At 35.1% G+C, this 16,307-nt stretch overlaps 1 protein-coding gene across 4 annotated transcripts in view; it reads left to right on the forward strand.

Annotated features, from left to right (window-relative positions):
- Positions 1 to 15,852, forward strand: part of CUNH21orf91 (chromosome unknown C21orf91 homolog) — a 31,970-nt gene extending 16,118 nt beyond the window's left edge. For all 4 annotated transcript variants that reach the window (XM_025872673.2, XM_025872690.2, XM_025872665.2 and 1 more), the window contains exons 3-5: positions 7,703 to 8,239; positions 9,891 to 9,953; positions 11,107 to 15,852. In XM_025872673.2, coding sequence (XP_025728458.2) covers positions 7,703 to 8,239; positions 9,891 to 9,953; positions 11,107 to 11,273 — 767 coding nt within the window. In that variant the 3' untranslated portion in view covers positions 11,274 to 15,852. The remainder of the gene's footprint in view (positions 1 to 7,702; positions 8,240 to 9,890; positions 9,954 to 11,106) is intronic.
- The last annotated feature ends 455 nt before the right edge of the window (positions 15,853 to 16,307 follow it).

Here is a 16,307-nt window from a genome sequence, read left to right on the forward strand (position 1 = left end):
AATGATTTGTCCCCATTCATCTGGTGTTACTCTAAAGGTGGTTTTTTTGAGTCTTTCTTTTGTTTAAGTAACATGTATCTTTTTAACTTTATTTTTAGGAAAGTTGGGGGTTTTTGTTTTTTTTCTGCAAATTAGTGTCTCTTTGTGTCACATATAAGTAGATATTTAAAACTGATAACTCAATCGTACTACAGTAAATTTGTGTAGCTTTTTAGGAGTCTTTTATGACAGCTTTGTGCACAAAAACAATTTTAGAATAAACATCAGTACACTCAGTTAAAGCTCTTTTGGAGAAAATGGAACAAGTAGAGGTTTACTTGGGTCAGTTGGATTATTGACTTAAAACTTTTTATAGTGCAACTTTGTGCCACTTAAAAATTATAGTCTAAATTTGACATATTTTAATGTATTAGAAAAACAAATTTAGCTTTTTGTATTGTATGCTGCTGTGAGCTTAGTATCCCATATGAAATCATCAGTAAGAACATGGGTAGCTTCCATCCATGTTCTCAATACAAGTACTCTTTTGTTTAATTACCTCTGGACAAACTGCCCCTGTCCAATTTGGTAGCCTCACCACAATGTGGTTATTAAACTTAATTAAAATTAGATAAGGTTAAAACTTTAGTTCCTTGGTCATACCAGCTACGTTCAAATGCTTAATAGCTACAGGTGGCTGGTGGCTACCGTATTGGATAACACAGATATAGAACCTGTCTGTCATCACAGAAAGTTCTATTGGACATTGCTAGTTAAAAAACAGGTAGCTAAATTAGGGAATAGAATTGAGTGTGGATTGTTATTTTTTGTACGGTTAGTAATAAACAGTTGTTATGTAGGTGTGTTTCCCCAGTGTTCCAACTGTTAAAATGAAAAAGTAAAATTCACTGAGCGGTTCTCTTTTTAACAAGTCATTTGCAGTTTATATATCTCCTTTCAATACCAGACCTCAGTTCCTTGGTTATTGGAGACTGCAGTTTATCTTTTAACATTATCTCTCTGAACTCTTGCTCACTAAAATTTTCCCTTATAATTCATTTACTGGATTAAGCTGTTTAACTGCTTAATCCTTCTCTTAGCACACATAAAAACTTTAGAATGGAATAAACATCTCTAAGCTGCAGTCTGCTGTCTAAAGACCACCTGTTGGTATATCTTTCTTTAGGGCAGTGATTCTCAAAATGTGGAAAAGCAAGTTGCTGAACCCATCTGTATAGTGGCTTATTGTGGTTGCCAGCAATTCCATCTGCTAAATGCAGAGATAAGCAATTACCTATTACTCTTAAACAGTATGTTTGGTACTTGAATAGGACACACTCTTAAGTGACTCCTCGGTTAGCTAAAGGCACAGGCTGTGAGGGGATAGGACACTGTTACACCCACAGGACTCACTGAGGCACCTGGGACAACCGAGAAAAGTCAGAAGGCTAGCTCGTTGTGGGTGGGGAAGGAGGCAGGTGCTCCAGCTTTCTATCCTTGCCTTCGTGCCTTTGGTCTAATTTCCTACCTTTAGTCCCTTGACACAATAGATTATCTGAGCTTCCTCCACTGTTGAGTGGCTGTGATGGGCAGTAGATACAGTAGTAATAACTCTTCTTGAATCCTAGCTTGGCTGCTCCTGCTAGCTCATCAGATGGAGACTAGCCTGGGCGAGGTTGGTGTCAAAGCATCCCTGGGGAAAAAAAGGAAAAGCGTCATTGGAACAAGCAGTTTTTACACCAGAGCAGTTCAGACCTTGTATCACTGCATAGTCTTGATGGGTGACAAGTGTCGCTAACCAACATGGCTGCACAGCTTGCTAGGTCACAGGTGCCCAACACACTCATGAAGGAAATGATAAGAACTGTTTTAAATTAAAGAGCACTTGTCCTTTTTTCAGATGTAGCTGTTTCTCATGACTAGCCAGTTGCTGCCAGCTCTTCTGATTTGGTTTTTAAGAGAAAACAAATGATAAGTATGTATATATATTTTTTGTTTTTGTTTTTCTCTTTTCAAACACTTGTAGGCTAAACAAAACTTGTCTGCAGTATGGTTGTGGGTGTGCTACCTCTGCTTCTAGAGCTTTTCCTCTCTTCCTTTGGTCAGAAATGGGAGTCTGATCCTCACAAAGAAGTAACCCCTTAATCCCTTTAGTCTTTCTTAGGACAACAAAGTTTAGCTCCCGTCCCGTTTTTACCATGAACACATAAGTTCAGGATTACTTCTTCAGGTGCACAGCACATAAACGTGCAGGTACTTGTCTTCCCTCTCTTAGCAACCAAGAGAAGATCATCAAATAAAGAAAAACACCTGAACTCAGAAAATTCTTTAAACTGGGTACAATGTGAGCCTCCATATAAAAGATTTTGAAGCGGTACTGCATGAATCGTTGCACAAATGTTGGTCATATTTGAAGGCAATATGTTTAAAATTTCTTCACAGCATGTTAACAGCCTGGAACTTAAATTCATACTAAATTTTCTTGCCTTATTTAAATATTAAGAAAGAACACACAAACCCACAGTTTGGAAAACCAGTACTGCCAGTTCTCTGTTTTATGTTTGAAGTAACTCATGGACACTCTCTTAGGGCTGTCCAGTCTGCTACTGCTGTGTATTACAGCTTTATATCCAACCATTATTGGTTGTATTGGACGTGCCCTGCCTGGGGAGCACCAAATTATGGGAAGCCGCTCCTTTGGGAAATGAAAGAATCAAATTCAAAATGAAGTCTAATTGACAGAGAGTAAGCACGCATAAGGCAGCCAGATGATAGGTTTCAAGAATTTGTGAGGCATAAAGCCATGTAGCATCAGTGTAGTCAGCTGAGAAGCGTGCTATTTGACGGGACCAGCTGGTGGACCATTAAGAAAAGATTGCTTAGCTTACCTCATTACCACCAAATCACAAATCAGGTCTTCAAGAGGCTGGGGGTAAAATCCAAGTATGATGGGACATGTAATAGGAGTTGTTAAGCCTTCGGGTTTTCTGCCCATTTTGTAGTGCCATTTAGAGTATCATCTTATTAGGGGAAAAAAATGCGGTACTACGAAAGGCAGATTAAATATAAGCATGGAAGTAATCCTTACTTTAAAAGGGCCACTGTGGTAGGTAGACAAAAAAAAAAAATCTATATTTGAGTGTTTTTTGCTCTTCCGTGGGCTTAACCAAGTTTTCTTAAAAGTAAATTGATCTTAAAGAGGGACTTAAAGAATAGAAATGGGGATAGCATGCCAGATGGGTTAGTGGGAGGGTTTTCAAAGTATGTGAGAATGGTAGAATCAGAGATGAAAGTGGGAAAAGATAAAGAAAGAAAACTATTGAATAGGAACAGAACTTTTTAAAATACCACTGTTCATATAGAAATATATTGCCTATATAAATTTCTAAATGGCCTCTGTCCGGAAGAAACTAGTACTTTAACCAACTGAGCCACCCAGGCGCCCTTTTTTTTTTTTTTTAAAGAAACTAGTACTTTAATAAAAGCAATTATGGTTGCCAATTAAAGTCTTGGTTCTCTAATAATAATGACGTCATCACAAAAAAATTTACAAGGACATTTTTGAAGTATGTTTTAAAGAAGTTTTCGTAATAGGGTGTCAGTTACATTGGCCTTCACCTTCTTTATTAGTAAGGAAGTTGTAATGCAATTTTTGTTGACCTGGTTTGGAAACTCCTTATAACTCAGCTCCTCAAAAATATCAACTCATTTAATTGCATTTAGATTCATTCCCTTTCCAAAGCTGCTGAGGAAACAAATTAGTGCTCAGAGCTGTTTACACTTGTAAATGCAATTAAAATTGAAAAGTCAGTAGGGAGACTCACTGGGATCTCTGATAATAGCAATGGTTGTTTCTCTTATAATAATTCGAACTGATGAAGTGGAAAAAAACAATCACTTCAAGAGTTTATAAAATGGCACGTATATCGCAGATACAAATTAAGTGGGCTACTCAACATTCTTTGCCAGACTAAAAAGTAATTTGTTCAGATATGTGAACTAGTCAGTGTATTATCCTTTTTGAATTTTTTGTTTCCTCTGCTACTGCGTGGGATGTTTTAAACCACGTTTATAAAACAAACATTTTCAAATTGAACCTTAAAACCCAGTCAAGTTTCAAATTGTTAGAGAGCTTAAAGAAATTAAAGGTATTAATGAGCTACAGTTTGTGTAAAACAGCCTTCTTGCATATTCACTGCATGTAAATTCTATTAAAATTATACAACTGAGGAGAGGTTCATGATTTTGCCTGGCAGATTGAACGATGCCACAAGATTGCCATGTCTATATCCGTGCCACTATGGAGTTCTTCAGAATAATGGCCCATTAAACTAAATGCAGGAGTAATTTCACTGGAAGATGGCTTTCTTTCATTAACCTCTGAGTACCCTGGCAAAACTGCACAGCCTGATTCCCTTGCCTGGGATGGGCAAAAGTTCATTGTAGTAGACTTTGAATGATAATTGGTAATAAGTTTTGTTAGGGTTTTTTTTTAATATAATTTAAGTTTTTCCTTTATTCGTTTTAACAACTTTTTCTTGAGTACTCGCCATTTGCCAGGCATGATGCCGAGGATGCATGTAAAACAGATACGATCCCCTTTCTCACAGAACTTACAGTCGGAGAAAAAGACCAGTGAAGAGGCACTTGTGAAGTCTGGTCTGATCAACTAACCCGGGTATATTGGTTAAAAGAAGCTTCTTAGAGTAAGAACTGGATAGGAGATGGGGGTGACCCGACAGTGTTGTGTGTGTGTGGGGGGGGTGATCCAAGGGTGAAGCAGGATTTGTGATACTGTACTGTAGATTTTATGGCAGAAAAAAATCTATTAAAATGGACAGCAAAACATTTGGGGTGGGTAAGGTGAGGAGCTGTCAAGGAGGACCCCTAGGTTTCTTCCTTGAGCAGGTGGTGCCAGACTCAGGAGGAGAAGCGGGTTTGGGGGTACTGAGAGTGGAGGAAAAGGCATTTCGCTGAGGCAGGGTTTGTTTGAAGAGCCACTTTATTTCATGTCTTTTATAGGTGACTTTTTCTCCTGAGTATCTCAAAGAATTGGACATTTATGTTACATTTATGTATTTGCACAGCAAATTGAATGTTGTAGTTCTCTGATGTGCTGTTTATCTCAAAAGATTATCTATATGCATATAATCATGTTACCTGGGTTCCTAGCATTCATTGGGGGATTTAAGTAAAAATTAAAAGAAAAATTATTTTTGAAGAAAGAAAAGTTATATTTCACAAATTACTATGAAGGAACATTGGATAAGAAAAATCTTTAACTTCAAAAAGCCCATGTTATTCTTCAAATAGACATCTGTTGACCTGCTTTTGAAACTCTGGGTATATCATAAAATTCATCGTTTTATATAATTTTTTATTTTTTATCAATACAGTTTTTGAAGTTTCTAAATAAATACCAAAAGCCCACAAAATTAACAGCAAAAAAGTAATTTCTGTAGCATAATTTAGAACCCTTTTTTACATGCCAAAGAACTTCCTTTCATATAGACAGAAGGAGAAACTTAAAATTTACTATGTCTATTAGATTCAACTAAATCATTGCTCCATGGTTTAGAGCTGTGGCAGTGGCCTAACGAGACCGTTGACTGTTTCAGGGGTTGACTGTGGCCATATGTTGGCAGTGAGACTGAAGGGAGGCTGCAGAGTAAGGCAGCTCTTTAACAGATCTTCCAATTAGTAAAATAAGCAAATTCAAGTTCTCTCTGCCTGTTTATCCAGAGCAGTAGTATTAGAATCAAACAGCAGATTGGAGCTATTTATTTGGTCTATAATTTGTACTAGTTACTTTTTATCTTACCTCTGGTCTAAAACATATATAATAAAACTTTAATGTTTTTATTCTAATAAGATTTGTAAACTTCCTTTTGTGTTAATTTACGCACACTATGTCATCAAGTAGAGCTTTGAGAGTTTGCACTTCAAGTACCTTAATTTTGCTAAAAATTTGACCTAATCAGACAATAACTGGTAAAAAACATATACACACACACACAACTGCAGTACAAGTAGCAAAGGCATAAATAGAATGTGTATGAAAGTCAGTTTAAGTTCAGTTTTAGTGCTCAGTGGAAGACATAAGGCTGAGATATTTTGAGTTTACCTCAGGAGAGCAGCTGTTCCCATATGCTTATTACATTATCACTGCTCAGGAGGTCTACTCACATAGCTTACTTATGAAGGAACCGATAGCCCATTTAACACTGGTTTTGGCAAACTCAGCAGGTCCCACCGTTGGCTGATGTTACATCGTTTTAGAACAAATTAATACAAGCATGTTTATACCTGATTTAATACCATTAAAGTGCAAATACTTCATTATCTTACTATTAGCCCAGAGTTTGAAATTTGGTTAATAAAATTGTTACAGCTTCAATTTTTAAAACAAAGGATGAATGCAGAATGTAATTTTTTCTGAGTCAGCTTTTTTTTTTAAACCTAGCACCTGAGTGGCTCTCCACTTACACTGTTTTCAAAGCTAAGCAGATTTACACTGGTTAATTCTGGCGGGCATTAATTTTCAGCTCCCCATCCCTTATTCACCTTCAGTATAAAAGCAGTGCTGTTTGACTTTAATAATATAGCTTGAATTTATGAAAATGTATGAATGTATTCTGTATTAAGAAATATATTGTGTTTTTGAAAATGTATTCTATAATCTGCATTTTAAAAAACAATTGAAATGACATACTTGAGCTCTGCTTAAAACTTGGGAGATAGAGGGGCTCCTGGGTGGCTCAGTCATTTGGGCATCCGACTTTTGATTTTGGCTCAGGTCTTGATCTCAGGGTCATGAGATTGAGCCCTGTGTTGGGCTCTGCGTACAGCGTAGAGTCTGCCTGTCCCTCTCCCACTGCCCCTCTCCATGCTCACATACTCTCTAAAATAAGTAAAATAAATCTTTAAAAAAAAAAGTTGGGAGATAGAAAAATGTAATAAGAATATTTCTGCTACTTATGGTATATAATAAAACATTTGTGAGTTAAAGAATTATACTGGTTATTGTATCTTAGCAGATTGAATTTACTGCTGTATGAAAAATAATTGTGTGTAATGTGTTTCTTCTAGAAGATAAAATTATCTTGATAAAGTTTTAGTAAGCTAAAACAAATGTGAAAACATGTTAGATGCTTTCATTTTCTTAACAAAATAAATCTAACCAGTTCATTGAATTTTGAGGCTTTTATTAATGTGTATATTTCTGGTTCTGGTGTATCTTTCCCCAGTGAAACATAACTAATAATTTAAGAACAGGATTGACTGTGTATTTATTGGAAAAAAAATTGTCAAGCATTTCTCTTGTTGAGTCTTAATAATAGAAATTTGTGCAAGTGTGTACTTCAGGAGGATTAGTGAAGAAAGCACTATACTGTAAAGGCCAACATTTTGTAAATGTAAATTGCTGGTTTGGTAGTACTTTTTTAAAATTGTATGCAATAACATGCCTCTGAACCAACGTCCTTGGAAAGGCCTTTATTATTTATAAGAACTTAGTTTTACTGAATATATAGTTCAATTGAAGCAGAAATTATTAGACTATATTTTATATTATTAACACCAATCTTCTTTAGCATTTTTCCTCTAATTTACAAACCACCACAGACTGACATCCACATTTTACTAAGATTTTTGTATACTCTTACTGCAACTTTTAAAAAAAACAAACTGTTTTAAGTCTTCTGTTTCTTTTTTTTTCCTATAGGAGTACCAAAATCAAATCTCTTGCACACCAAATCATTAAGGGGCCATAAAGACTGCTTTGAAAAATACCATTTGATCGCGAACCAGGATTGTCCTCGATCTAAACTTTCAAAAAGTACTTATGAAGAAGTTAAAACCATTTTGAGCAAGAAGATAAACTGGATTGTACAGTATGCACAAAATAAGGATCTAGATTCTGATTCCGAATGTTCTAAAAATCCCCAGCATCACTTGTTAAATTTCAGGCATAAGCCAGATAAAAAGTTACTCCCACAGTTTGACTCCCAAGTACCAAAGTATTCTGCAAAGTGGATAGATGGAAGTACAGGCGGCCTCTCAAACTGTTCACAAAGAATATTGGAGCAGAGGGGAAATACAGACTTTGGGCTTGCTATGTTGCAAGATTCAGGTGCCACTTTATGCCACAATAGTGTATTGTGGCCTCATAGTCACAACCAGCCACAGAAAAAAGAAGAGATAATCTCTAATCCAGAGGCTAATGTCCGGGTCCAGCATCCACGTTACAGCAAAGAGGAATGTAAGTAAAATGGGGAGAAAGGTAAAGATTGCAGTTTTGTTGGCTTTGGTTTTTTCACATTTTTATATATGTGATATGTCAAGAATTTGGCTGTAGAATTATAGATTTTTATAGCATATTTAAATGACTGGATCACCCTAGCAAAAATGAGGTGTCTTGGGGCGCCTGGGTGGCTCAGTTGGTTAAGCATCTGACTCTTGATTTCAGCTCAGGTCATGATCTCAGTTTGTGAGATGGAACCCTGTGTCAGGCCCATGCTGGGCGTGGAGCCTGCTTAAGAGTCTGTCTCTCCACCCCGTCCCTCCCCCAAAAAGATTCTCTCCCTCTGCCCTTTCCCCTCCTCCCCCCAAAAAAATTCTCCATCAGTTCTCTGAAATACTCCTTATTATGTTGTAAAGCATTCAAATTTTACAGTCCATCATATCTTTTGCCATTTTAAATTTATTAAACTAATGGAATTGACAAACAGAAGGAAGTTCAGAGTTCATATAGTTTAGAAGTACATCTTCAAGCATTGGCTTGAAGTGTATTTACACTGGTTAATTCCGGCGGTCATTAATTTTCAGCTCCCCGTCCCTTATTCACCTTCAGTATAAAAGCAGTGCTGTTTGACTTTAATAATATAGCTTGAATTTATGAAAATGTATGAATGTATTCTGTATTAAGAAATATATTGTGTTTTTGAAAATGTATTCTATAATCTGCATTTTAAAAAACAATTGAAATGACATACTTGAGCTCTGCTTAAAACTTGGGAGATAAAGGGGCTCCTGGGTGGAGCCCATTGCTCATCCCTACAACACTGACTGGGGTGGCATTTCAAAAGCCAAAATCTGACATTTCACTAAAGGACAAAGGTAATGTGTGCACTTATTTTAAAGTTGGAAACCAAGTGAGCCTTTCAGTTTGCAATTTATTTCTCCAGAAACTCACAGAAGCTGAGATAATTTTAATTGACTCCTAAGTCAAGTGATTTTAGAGCTCGAAGGGACTATCGGTGTATTTTTATACAACTTCTTGATTCTACATATGAATTATCTAAGGTTACATAACAAGGTAGACAAATCAGTTTTTCACATTATTTCCACAGTACTTTTGTGTCTTTCCAACTGTGCATCATGAACTATGTGGTGCTTAAGTATAATCAACTTAATGAGTAGTGACTTCTAGCACTTTTGAAAAACTGAAACAAAGGGAAATAACAGAATCCAATGAATGTAATACTAAGTATTCTCTGGCAAAACTTTTGATTCAGGTGGAGGTGTACTGGTGTAAAATGTTTCTTACTGTGGGTTACGGTCAAGATTTGAAAATGTCCTCCACCCTGCAGGAGTTAATGAATGAGTCCTAGAATACTAGTGAATACTATATTGGCAGATAAGTGACAGTGTTTTTTTAAAAATAGGATATTGTTGGGGTGCCTGGGTGGCTCAGTCGTTAAGCATCTGCCTTCAGCTCAGGTCATGTGGGATCGAGCCCTTATCGGGCTCCCTGCTCAGCAGGAATCCTGCTTGTGTTCCCTCTCTCGCTGTGTCTCAAATAAATAAATAAAATATTAAAATAAAATAAAATAAAAATAGGATATTGTTTTAGTGTTGTAGATAGTTTATTTTCCTATTGTGGTAATAATTAACATATTTTCATGTTTCAGTGAATTCGATGACTCTTGGTGAAGTAAAGCAACTGAAAGCAAAGCTCCGACAGGAAATACAGGGTAAAGAATCAGTGTCAATGTTTTATGCATGTGAAAATGTTGATATAGAAAATCCGCTGTGACAGGACACTATTAGCTTTATCTGCATTTAAATTTGGAAATGGGATTAGAACTTTTTGGAGTTTCCAGTGCAAAAAGAATAAGAAAACAACTTCTTTATGAAATCAAGAGGAAATAAGTTTTTCTTGTTTCAGTAAAAATGGAGACCTCTACCTCTGAGCTGAACCTCTACCCCATCCTAACAGTTTATTATGCCAGACACCTATGCATGCACTCCCTAACAGTTCCACAAGGTTGTATTAGCCCTGTTTTGTGGAGTTTTTTTAAATTATAAACAATTTCAAACACAAAAGTAGTGAGTATAGTGAACCCCTTGACCCATCTTAACCAGCTTCAACTTATCAAAAGCATAGCTAATTTTCTCTCATCTCTACTTGTACCCATTCCTTTCACCTCACCCCCATCCCCAGCATGGATTATTCTGAAACAGATTCCAGACAACATATTGTTTGTGCACAAATACTTCAGCTTCTCTCTAAAACATAACTTTTTTTTAAGGTAATGACAACCTCATTATCACACCTTAAAAAAAAAAAAAACAGCTAGTAATTCTTTTAACATCATCAAATAGTATGCTAACACAACAGTTAATGTGCAAATTCCCCAATTGTTTCTTTCTTTTTTTTTTTTTTTAAGTACTTGATTCCCATTTAGGTGAGGAAACACTTCAGAGCATTAAGGTGCTTTCAGAGATCATGCATTCGGTTAATAACAGATTAGAGATTACCCCTTCCTTAACTCCACAGCCAGTGTAACAATAATAATAGTAATAGCAACTTCTATTTATCAAGTGCTTATTCTCTGGAAAGTACTTTACCGGTACAATCTCATTTACTCCTCACAGTAGGCCTGTGATGTGCTTACTGTCAATATCGAGGTTATACATAAGAGGAAATTAAAATATAGTTTAAGTTACTTGCCTGAGACTCATAAAAGCATAGGAACAAGAATTCAGAAATGAAGGCAGTCTGATTCCAAAGCCTCTTAGAGGGGTTTCCAGACCGAGATATTAATGGGCACTTCCTGTCCATAAACCATTGTAGATACTGATTGAACCCATTTATGTATTCAACTACCTTTTAAATCTTTACAGAAGTTTTTGAAGAGTTAACACACCAAGTGCAAGAAAAAGATTCTTTGGCCTCAGAGCTCCACGTCCGCCATGTCGCCATCGAACAGCTTCTCAAGAACTATTCCAAGTTACCATGTCTGCAAGTGGGGCGAACAGGAACGAAGTCACACCTACCCATAAACAATTAAACTAAACTTACACTTACGTCCTTTGCCCTCATGCCCCTACCATTTATTGGTCTGCCAGACATGCCAACTTTGAAGAAGTTGAAGAAAGTTATGGTCCATTTTTTTATGGTCATTAAATTTACAAAGCTGAAGGCAGTATTTAACATCTTCATCAAATAAAGCAGATCGTTACACTCTAGTCTTCTAGGATTAATCATTTTGGGAATCTTTCTTCCCATAATTACTAAATGGCCCTCCCTGACTTACCACATGTGACTACTGTTACAGTGTGATTTTTTTAAACATTTTAATGTAATTCACCTGTCAAAATTTAAAAAACTCCTTAGATTAGTCTGAACTACTAAAGATAATTTTAAGAGGGAAATGGAATTCATAATACACCTCTTATTTATTATGAGCAATATTTTAATATGAAAATTTTATATATAAAAATGCTATTTTAGGTACCTTTCCATTCTCTTTATAAATGTGTATTTGAATGCCTCTGTATATTTACACCTTCCTGTGTGAATATGTTCATCCATCTTTCAGATCACTGCATTTTATTCTCTTAATATGCTCTTTTTACTATTACCTTGTTTTCCAAAGATAAATGTATTTTGGAGTAGAACTCTAGTTGAATTGTTATGACTTCTAATAACTCTTATGAAAGAGGAATTAATAACTTTTTAAAGCAAGTATCCAAGAAAAAAAAAGTACATTATTTTTTTCTAACAAAAGCAGTTCTGAGTTCAGAAAGAAAATGCTGATTTAGTTTTCATATGTCACCTTGTCTCCATAGAAGTAAAAGCCCCTTCTACTTCATTATTATTTTCATTCTAATGACTTTGATGTGTTAGAATTTGGACAGAGTAAGTCAGGCCTCACTTCCAAGTCAAATGTAATATCTGTCAAATTGAATGTGCTGCAAAATTGTTGTCCTATCTTTGAAAAAAGCTTCAAAGTCTTCTGTTTGCCGCTTCAGATACAAGTTCAAGAATCCTTAAACTGTCCAGATTCTCTTAGCAGCATCACTGAAATTCATACCCAAAGAAGGCATTGGGAGGTATTTTTCTAAACTTTAGAATTTAAAGGAGGAAAGAGAAGACTGCGTGACACAGAAAAATAAGACTCTAGTTCAAAAAAATAAGCCCACTTCGAAAGGGTATTCTTGGAAGTTGCCTGTGATGTTTCCAAAGAATTCTGAACTAGTAGGTCATCTCAAACAGCTAGATACGTTTTTTTTAACAGTGTATTATGTAGTAAAATCTATAACCAGTGCAGAATTAAAATGGGCTCTAAATTCTGTTTTTAGTTGGTACTTAGAATATATTTATGAGGTAAGATTCTTTGCTTGAAAGAATCTGCAGAAAAGCCCATTAGCTTGGCAGCTTCGTGCATAAAGATATGAATGACTTCTATCTTAAATCTGGCAGCCTGCCCCCGCGTGGGTCAGACTTGAGTCTTGAACACAAACAGTATTTGACTAAGCAAAGAAATGCCTCTATCTAGTAGAAAACAACTTTTTGTAATGCTAAGCTGTGTTAAATTTGCCTGAGAGTATTAATTGATATCACAATTGATTTGTTTTCTTTTAAGTATGACATAACTGGTTTTGGAGCTTCTGAAAAAAGTTTTCAATTTCTGTCAATTTTTTGAGTCATCCAAAATGAATTTAAAATCCAGGGAGTGGGGATACATTGCCTTAGTTTTGATAAGCTTTAAACTGAGTGTGTGCAATATCAAAATCTTTATAAATTTACTTTACAAGTTGAATAAAGACATTTCCTGATGATGCCAGTAAATATCTTAGTGCTTAGTTTTTAGGTCACATTTTTTAATTTGACTTTGCTCTTTTTTGGCATAATTCATCAAGAATGTTACTAGCCAGTGTGTTCGCACATGTTTGTGCTTCTATATAGATCACTTAGGGATAGTCATAAAAGTTTGGGATGTGTTGCATTTGATATCAGTAGTAGCATATTTCCAGAGTATGAGCCATATGGTGCAGTCCTAAATGCAACAGTGTTAATCCAAAGAAAAGTGTTTTGTTTGTTTCTGACAAATATGTAGCTTTACTAATTGAGTTTGGAACAATTGGGTGGGATGGTGCGTGTACTAAGGTCTTAATTCGGAATTCTGATTTATTCCATTTAGATATTTCTGCCTAAGCTTTTTAAAGGAAAGGTGCTGTAAAAAAAAATATCTGTGGTGCTGGTACTCACATTAGTACTTTATTTGGATAAATATTGTAGTAAAAGAATTTTTTCTTGAAGGATTTTGTACAGCAGTTTATCCAACTATTTGGTAAACTGATTTCTATGTTAGTTTTCTTGATTGAATATGCAATTATATATGCTAAAATAAGAATAAGAGAATTAAGTTCCATCTTGAGAGAAGATGAAATACTACAAATATTGGTTACCGTACTTGGCTATTCTCTATAGTTGTTAGTACTTTTTGAGGAAGTTTAGAAGAAAATCTCATACATGCCATCAGTTTCAAAAACAGCAAAAGGGAGAAGATTGCCAATCAGCTGTTACTAACATTTTCAGAGCTTATATGATTAGGGAGAATGAAATAAGACTAATGTTTTTTCATGTTAGATTTCATAATTAGACGAATTGAGTTTAAAAAAATCAATCTGAAGTCAAAAGCAATTTTGATCACACAAGACTATTCACTTTCAAGATTAAAGTTTTCAAATTTGTTCAGACTTTTAATTAAGCTAAAAATCTATTCTAATTTGAGATTATCCTCATTTGATCGTAGCATTTAATACCCAAATTAGTCTTTTTTTTTTTCTTTAAGGAAAAAAAGAAGGCATGCACTTAGGACCCGGTAACAGGTGATGCAGAGAGCAGAATAGTGGCGTTTTGTTCCATCATGTAGTCCCTGAGATATTGGAGCAAAGAAATGTTCTTAGTTCTTCAAATTTTATGCTCATTTCACCACAAAGTGCCCATTTTTGTAACACTTGAGAATTATTTTTAAAATAAGTCCATGTTGGAAAGTGATTTGAAAAATATAGTCAAAATATATTCTATTTTGTTGGGATCTCGACAGGCATCTTGAAATTTCTTGGGTTTTTCATCTGATCACATTCTTTACCACTGAAAATGGTTTAAAGTACTTTTTTTGTTGATACATATTTTTACCTTGGTGTTTACACTGTTGAAGCTTGTCAGTTTTTGCTAGGTTTTTTTAAATTAATTTTTGAAGATCTATTTGTGTGTGTTGATGTTTACCAGTTTTGGTTTTATTTTGGTTTGTTTTAGAAGAAGTCTGCTTGTGTTATTAAATATTGTAAAATGCAATTCAAAATGTATATGCTCTAAACTTAACTTTTAAAGAATAAATTATTTGTGTAGCTTAGAAGGAGGTTCAGTTGGTGACCTTAAAATTAGGTTGTGACATGAAAATTTTCAAATGGTACAATGTAAAGTTCTTATAGTGTTTTTTTTCTGATTTACTGAGATATTGCTTGTGTTAAAGTAAGATATCTTGAGTATTTTTAAGTACTTAATAAAAAGTTTAGTACCCTACGAACTTTTTAAAGATCTTTTGTTCAGATGCAGCTGTAAAGCAAGGGCAATTGATTTTCGTTTCAGTGTTTAATTGCATTTTTAAATTTGGGTCGGTGGAAATAATTATTTGAGGAAATTTGTGGTGAGAATCAGTAAGAGATAAAACCTTCAACAGGTTATTCTTGCCACATTATGTTTTGTGGTGGTGGGGTGGGAAAGAGTTTATTTAGCAGAATAATAAGGTACTAGGGCTCTGGCACAAGCAAAGGGATCTTAGAGGAGGGTTCTCATACTGTGGAATAACGAGGTTTTGCCCTATACATCAGTGTCTGCATTCACATCATCCCTTCCTAATAGCTTTTGTTATAATTTAATCTAACTCCTTTAGCAATTTGGTCACCAATCATAACAAGTCTATAGCACTAAGATTTTTTTAGCACCTAGTTTGTAACATATACATTCCCTATTCTTTTTAGTTTAAAAAGAGTCCAAATTACTAATGCATTTTAGTAAAACTGAATTAGTACACAATTTTAAGCTTACCAAAGTAAAACCAAAAAATCATGAAGATGAATATTGAGCCCTCGCCCCCCCAAAAAAGTGTTCGTTGAACTTCCCTCAACTGCACACCCCTCAAAAGGAATTTTAGTAAGTGTGTTTTTCTTGAAACATGTAGAATATTTATTTTCATTCTGCTGTCTTCAAAAGAGTTTAGAAAGTGTTCCATTGTGATTTCTGTTAAATGCCATCATCTCTACTTTTACGGTTCGTATGTGTGTGTTAACCTTGTTTTAAATCTGAGTAGCATATACTGTGATCATTGAACTTGATCTCTTTTTGTTGTTAGAAATTTACTTTACAGAATTGAGCTAGAGTCTTTGGAAAAAGAAAATGAAACTGCAGTGGTGAAAAACAAGTTGGTTTTAAAAGAGTTTTAGACATTACTTGGCAATTTTTTCTTTTAAAACTGCAATAATTTATATATTTGTATTCTGCCTTGGAACTGTAACTACATATGCTTGTCTACTATTTTTAATTTTACAACAATAAAATAAATATTTTGTTATCTGTTAGCTTCAGTGTCTATTTTTCAGTGTACTTTTTTTTTTTTTGACCTATAAGAAGGGTCTAGTTTTGCAGGTTTAGGGAATCTATACTTAACGATCGTTATCTAACAGTTTATCTTAATGTTTTGTGAAAGTCTCTCTTTGATAGTTATTACCGCCTGTGTCCCAAGAGCTCAGAAACAGGAAATAAGATTCCTGTGGCTTACCAGATAACTGTGCAACTTTTTAAATTGGAGTGTACTTTCCATACAGTAAATACACAGATTGTGAGTTTTAACAAATGTACATAACTGGCTAACCATCAACCTTTGTGTCCCTTGCCAGTGTCTGCACTCCCCATTTCCCTTCCCCTGTTCTGATTTCTAGCCCTGTAACTTGCATTTGGCTGTTTCAAGACTTTACATAAATGTTATCATAGAGGATGTACTATAGTCACTTGCCTCTGGCTTTTTTCACTCTAC

Source organism: Callorhinus ursinus, unplaced genomic scaffold (genome assembly GCF_003265705.2).
Source record: "Callorhinus ursinus isolate GAN/ISIS: 27379988/994484 unplaced genomic scaffold, GSC_fseal_2.0 scaffold1, whole genome shotgun sequence".
NCBI classification, from domain to species: Eukaryota; Metazoa; Chordata; class Mammalia; order Carnivora; family Otariidae; genus Callorhinus; species Callorhinus ursinus.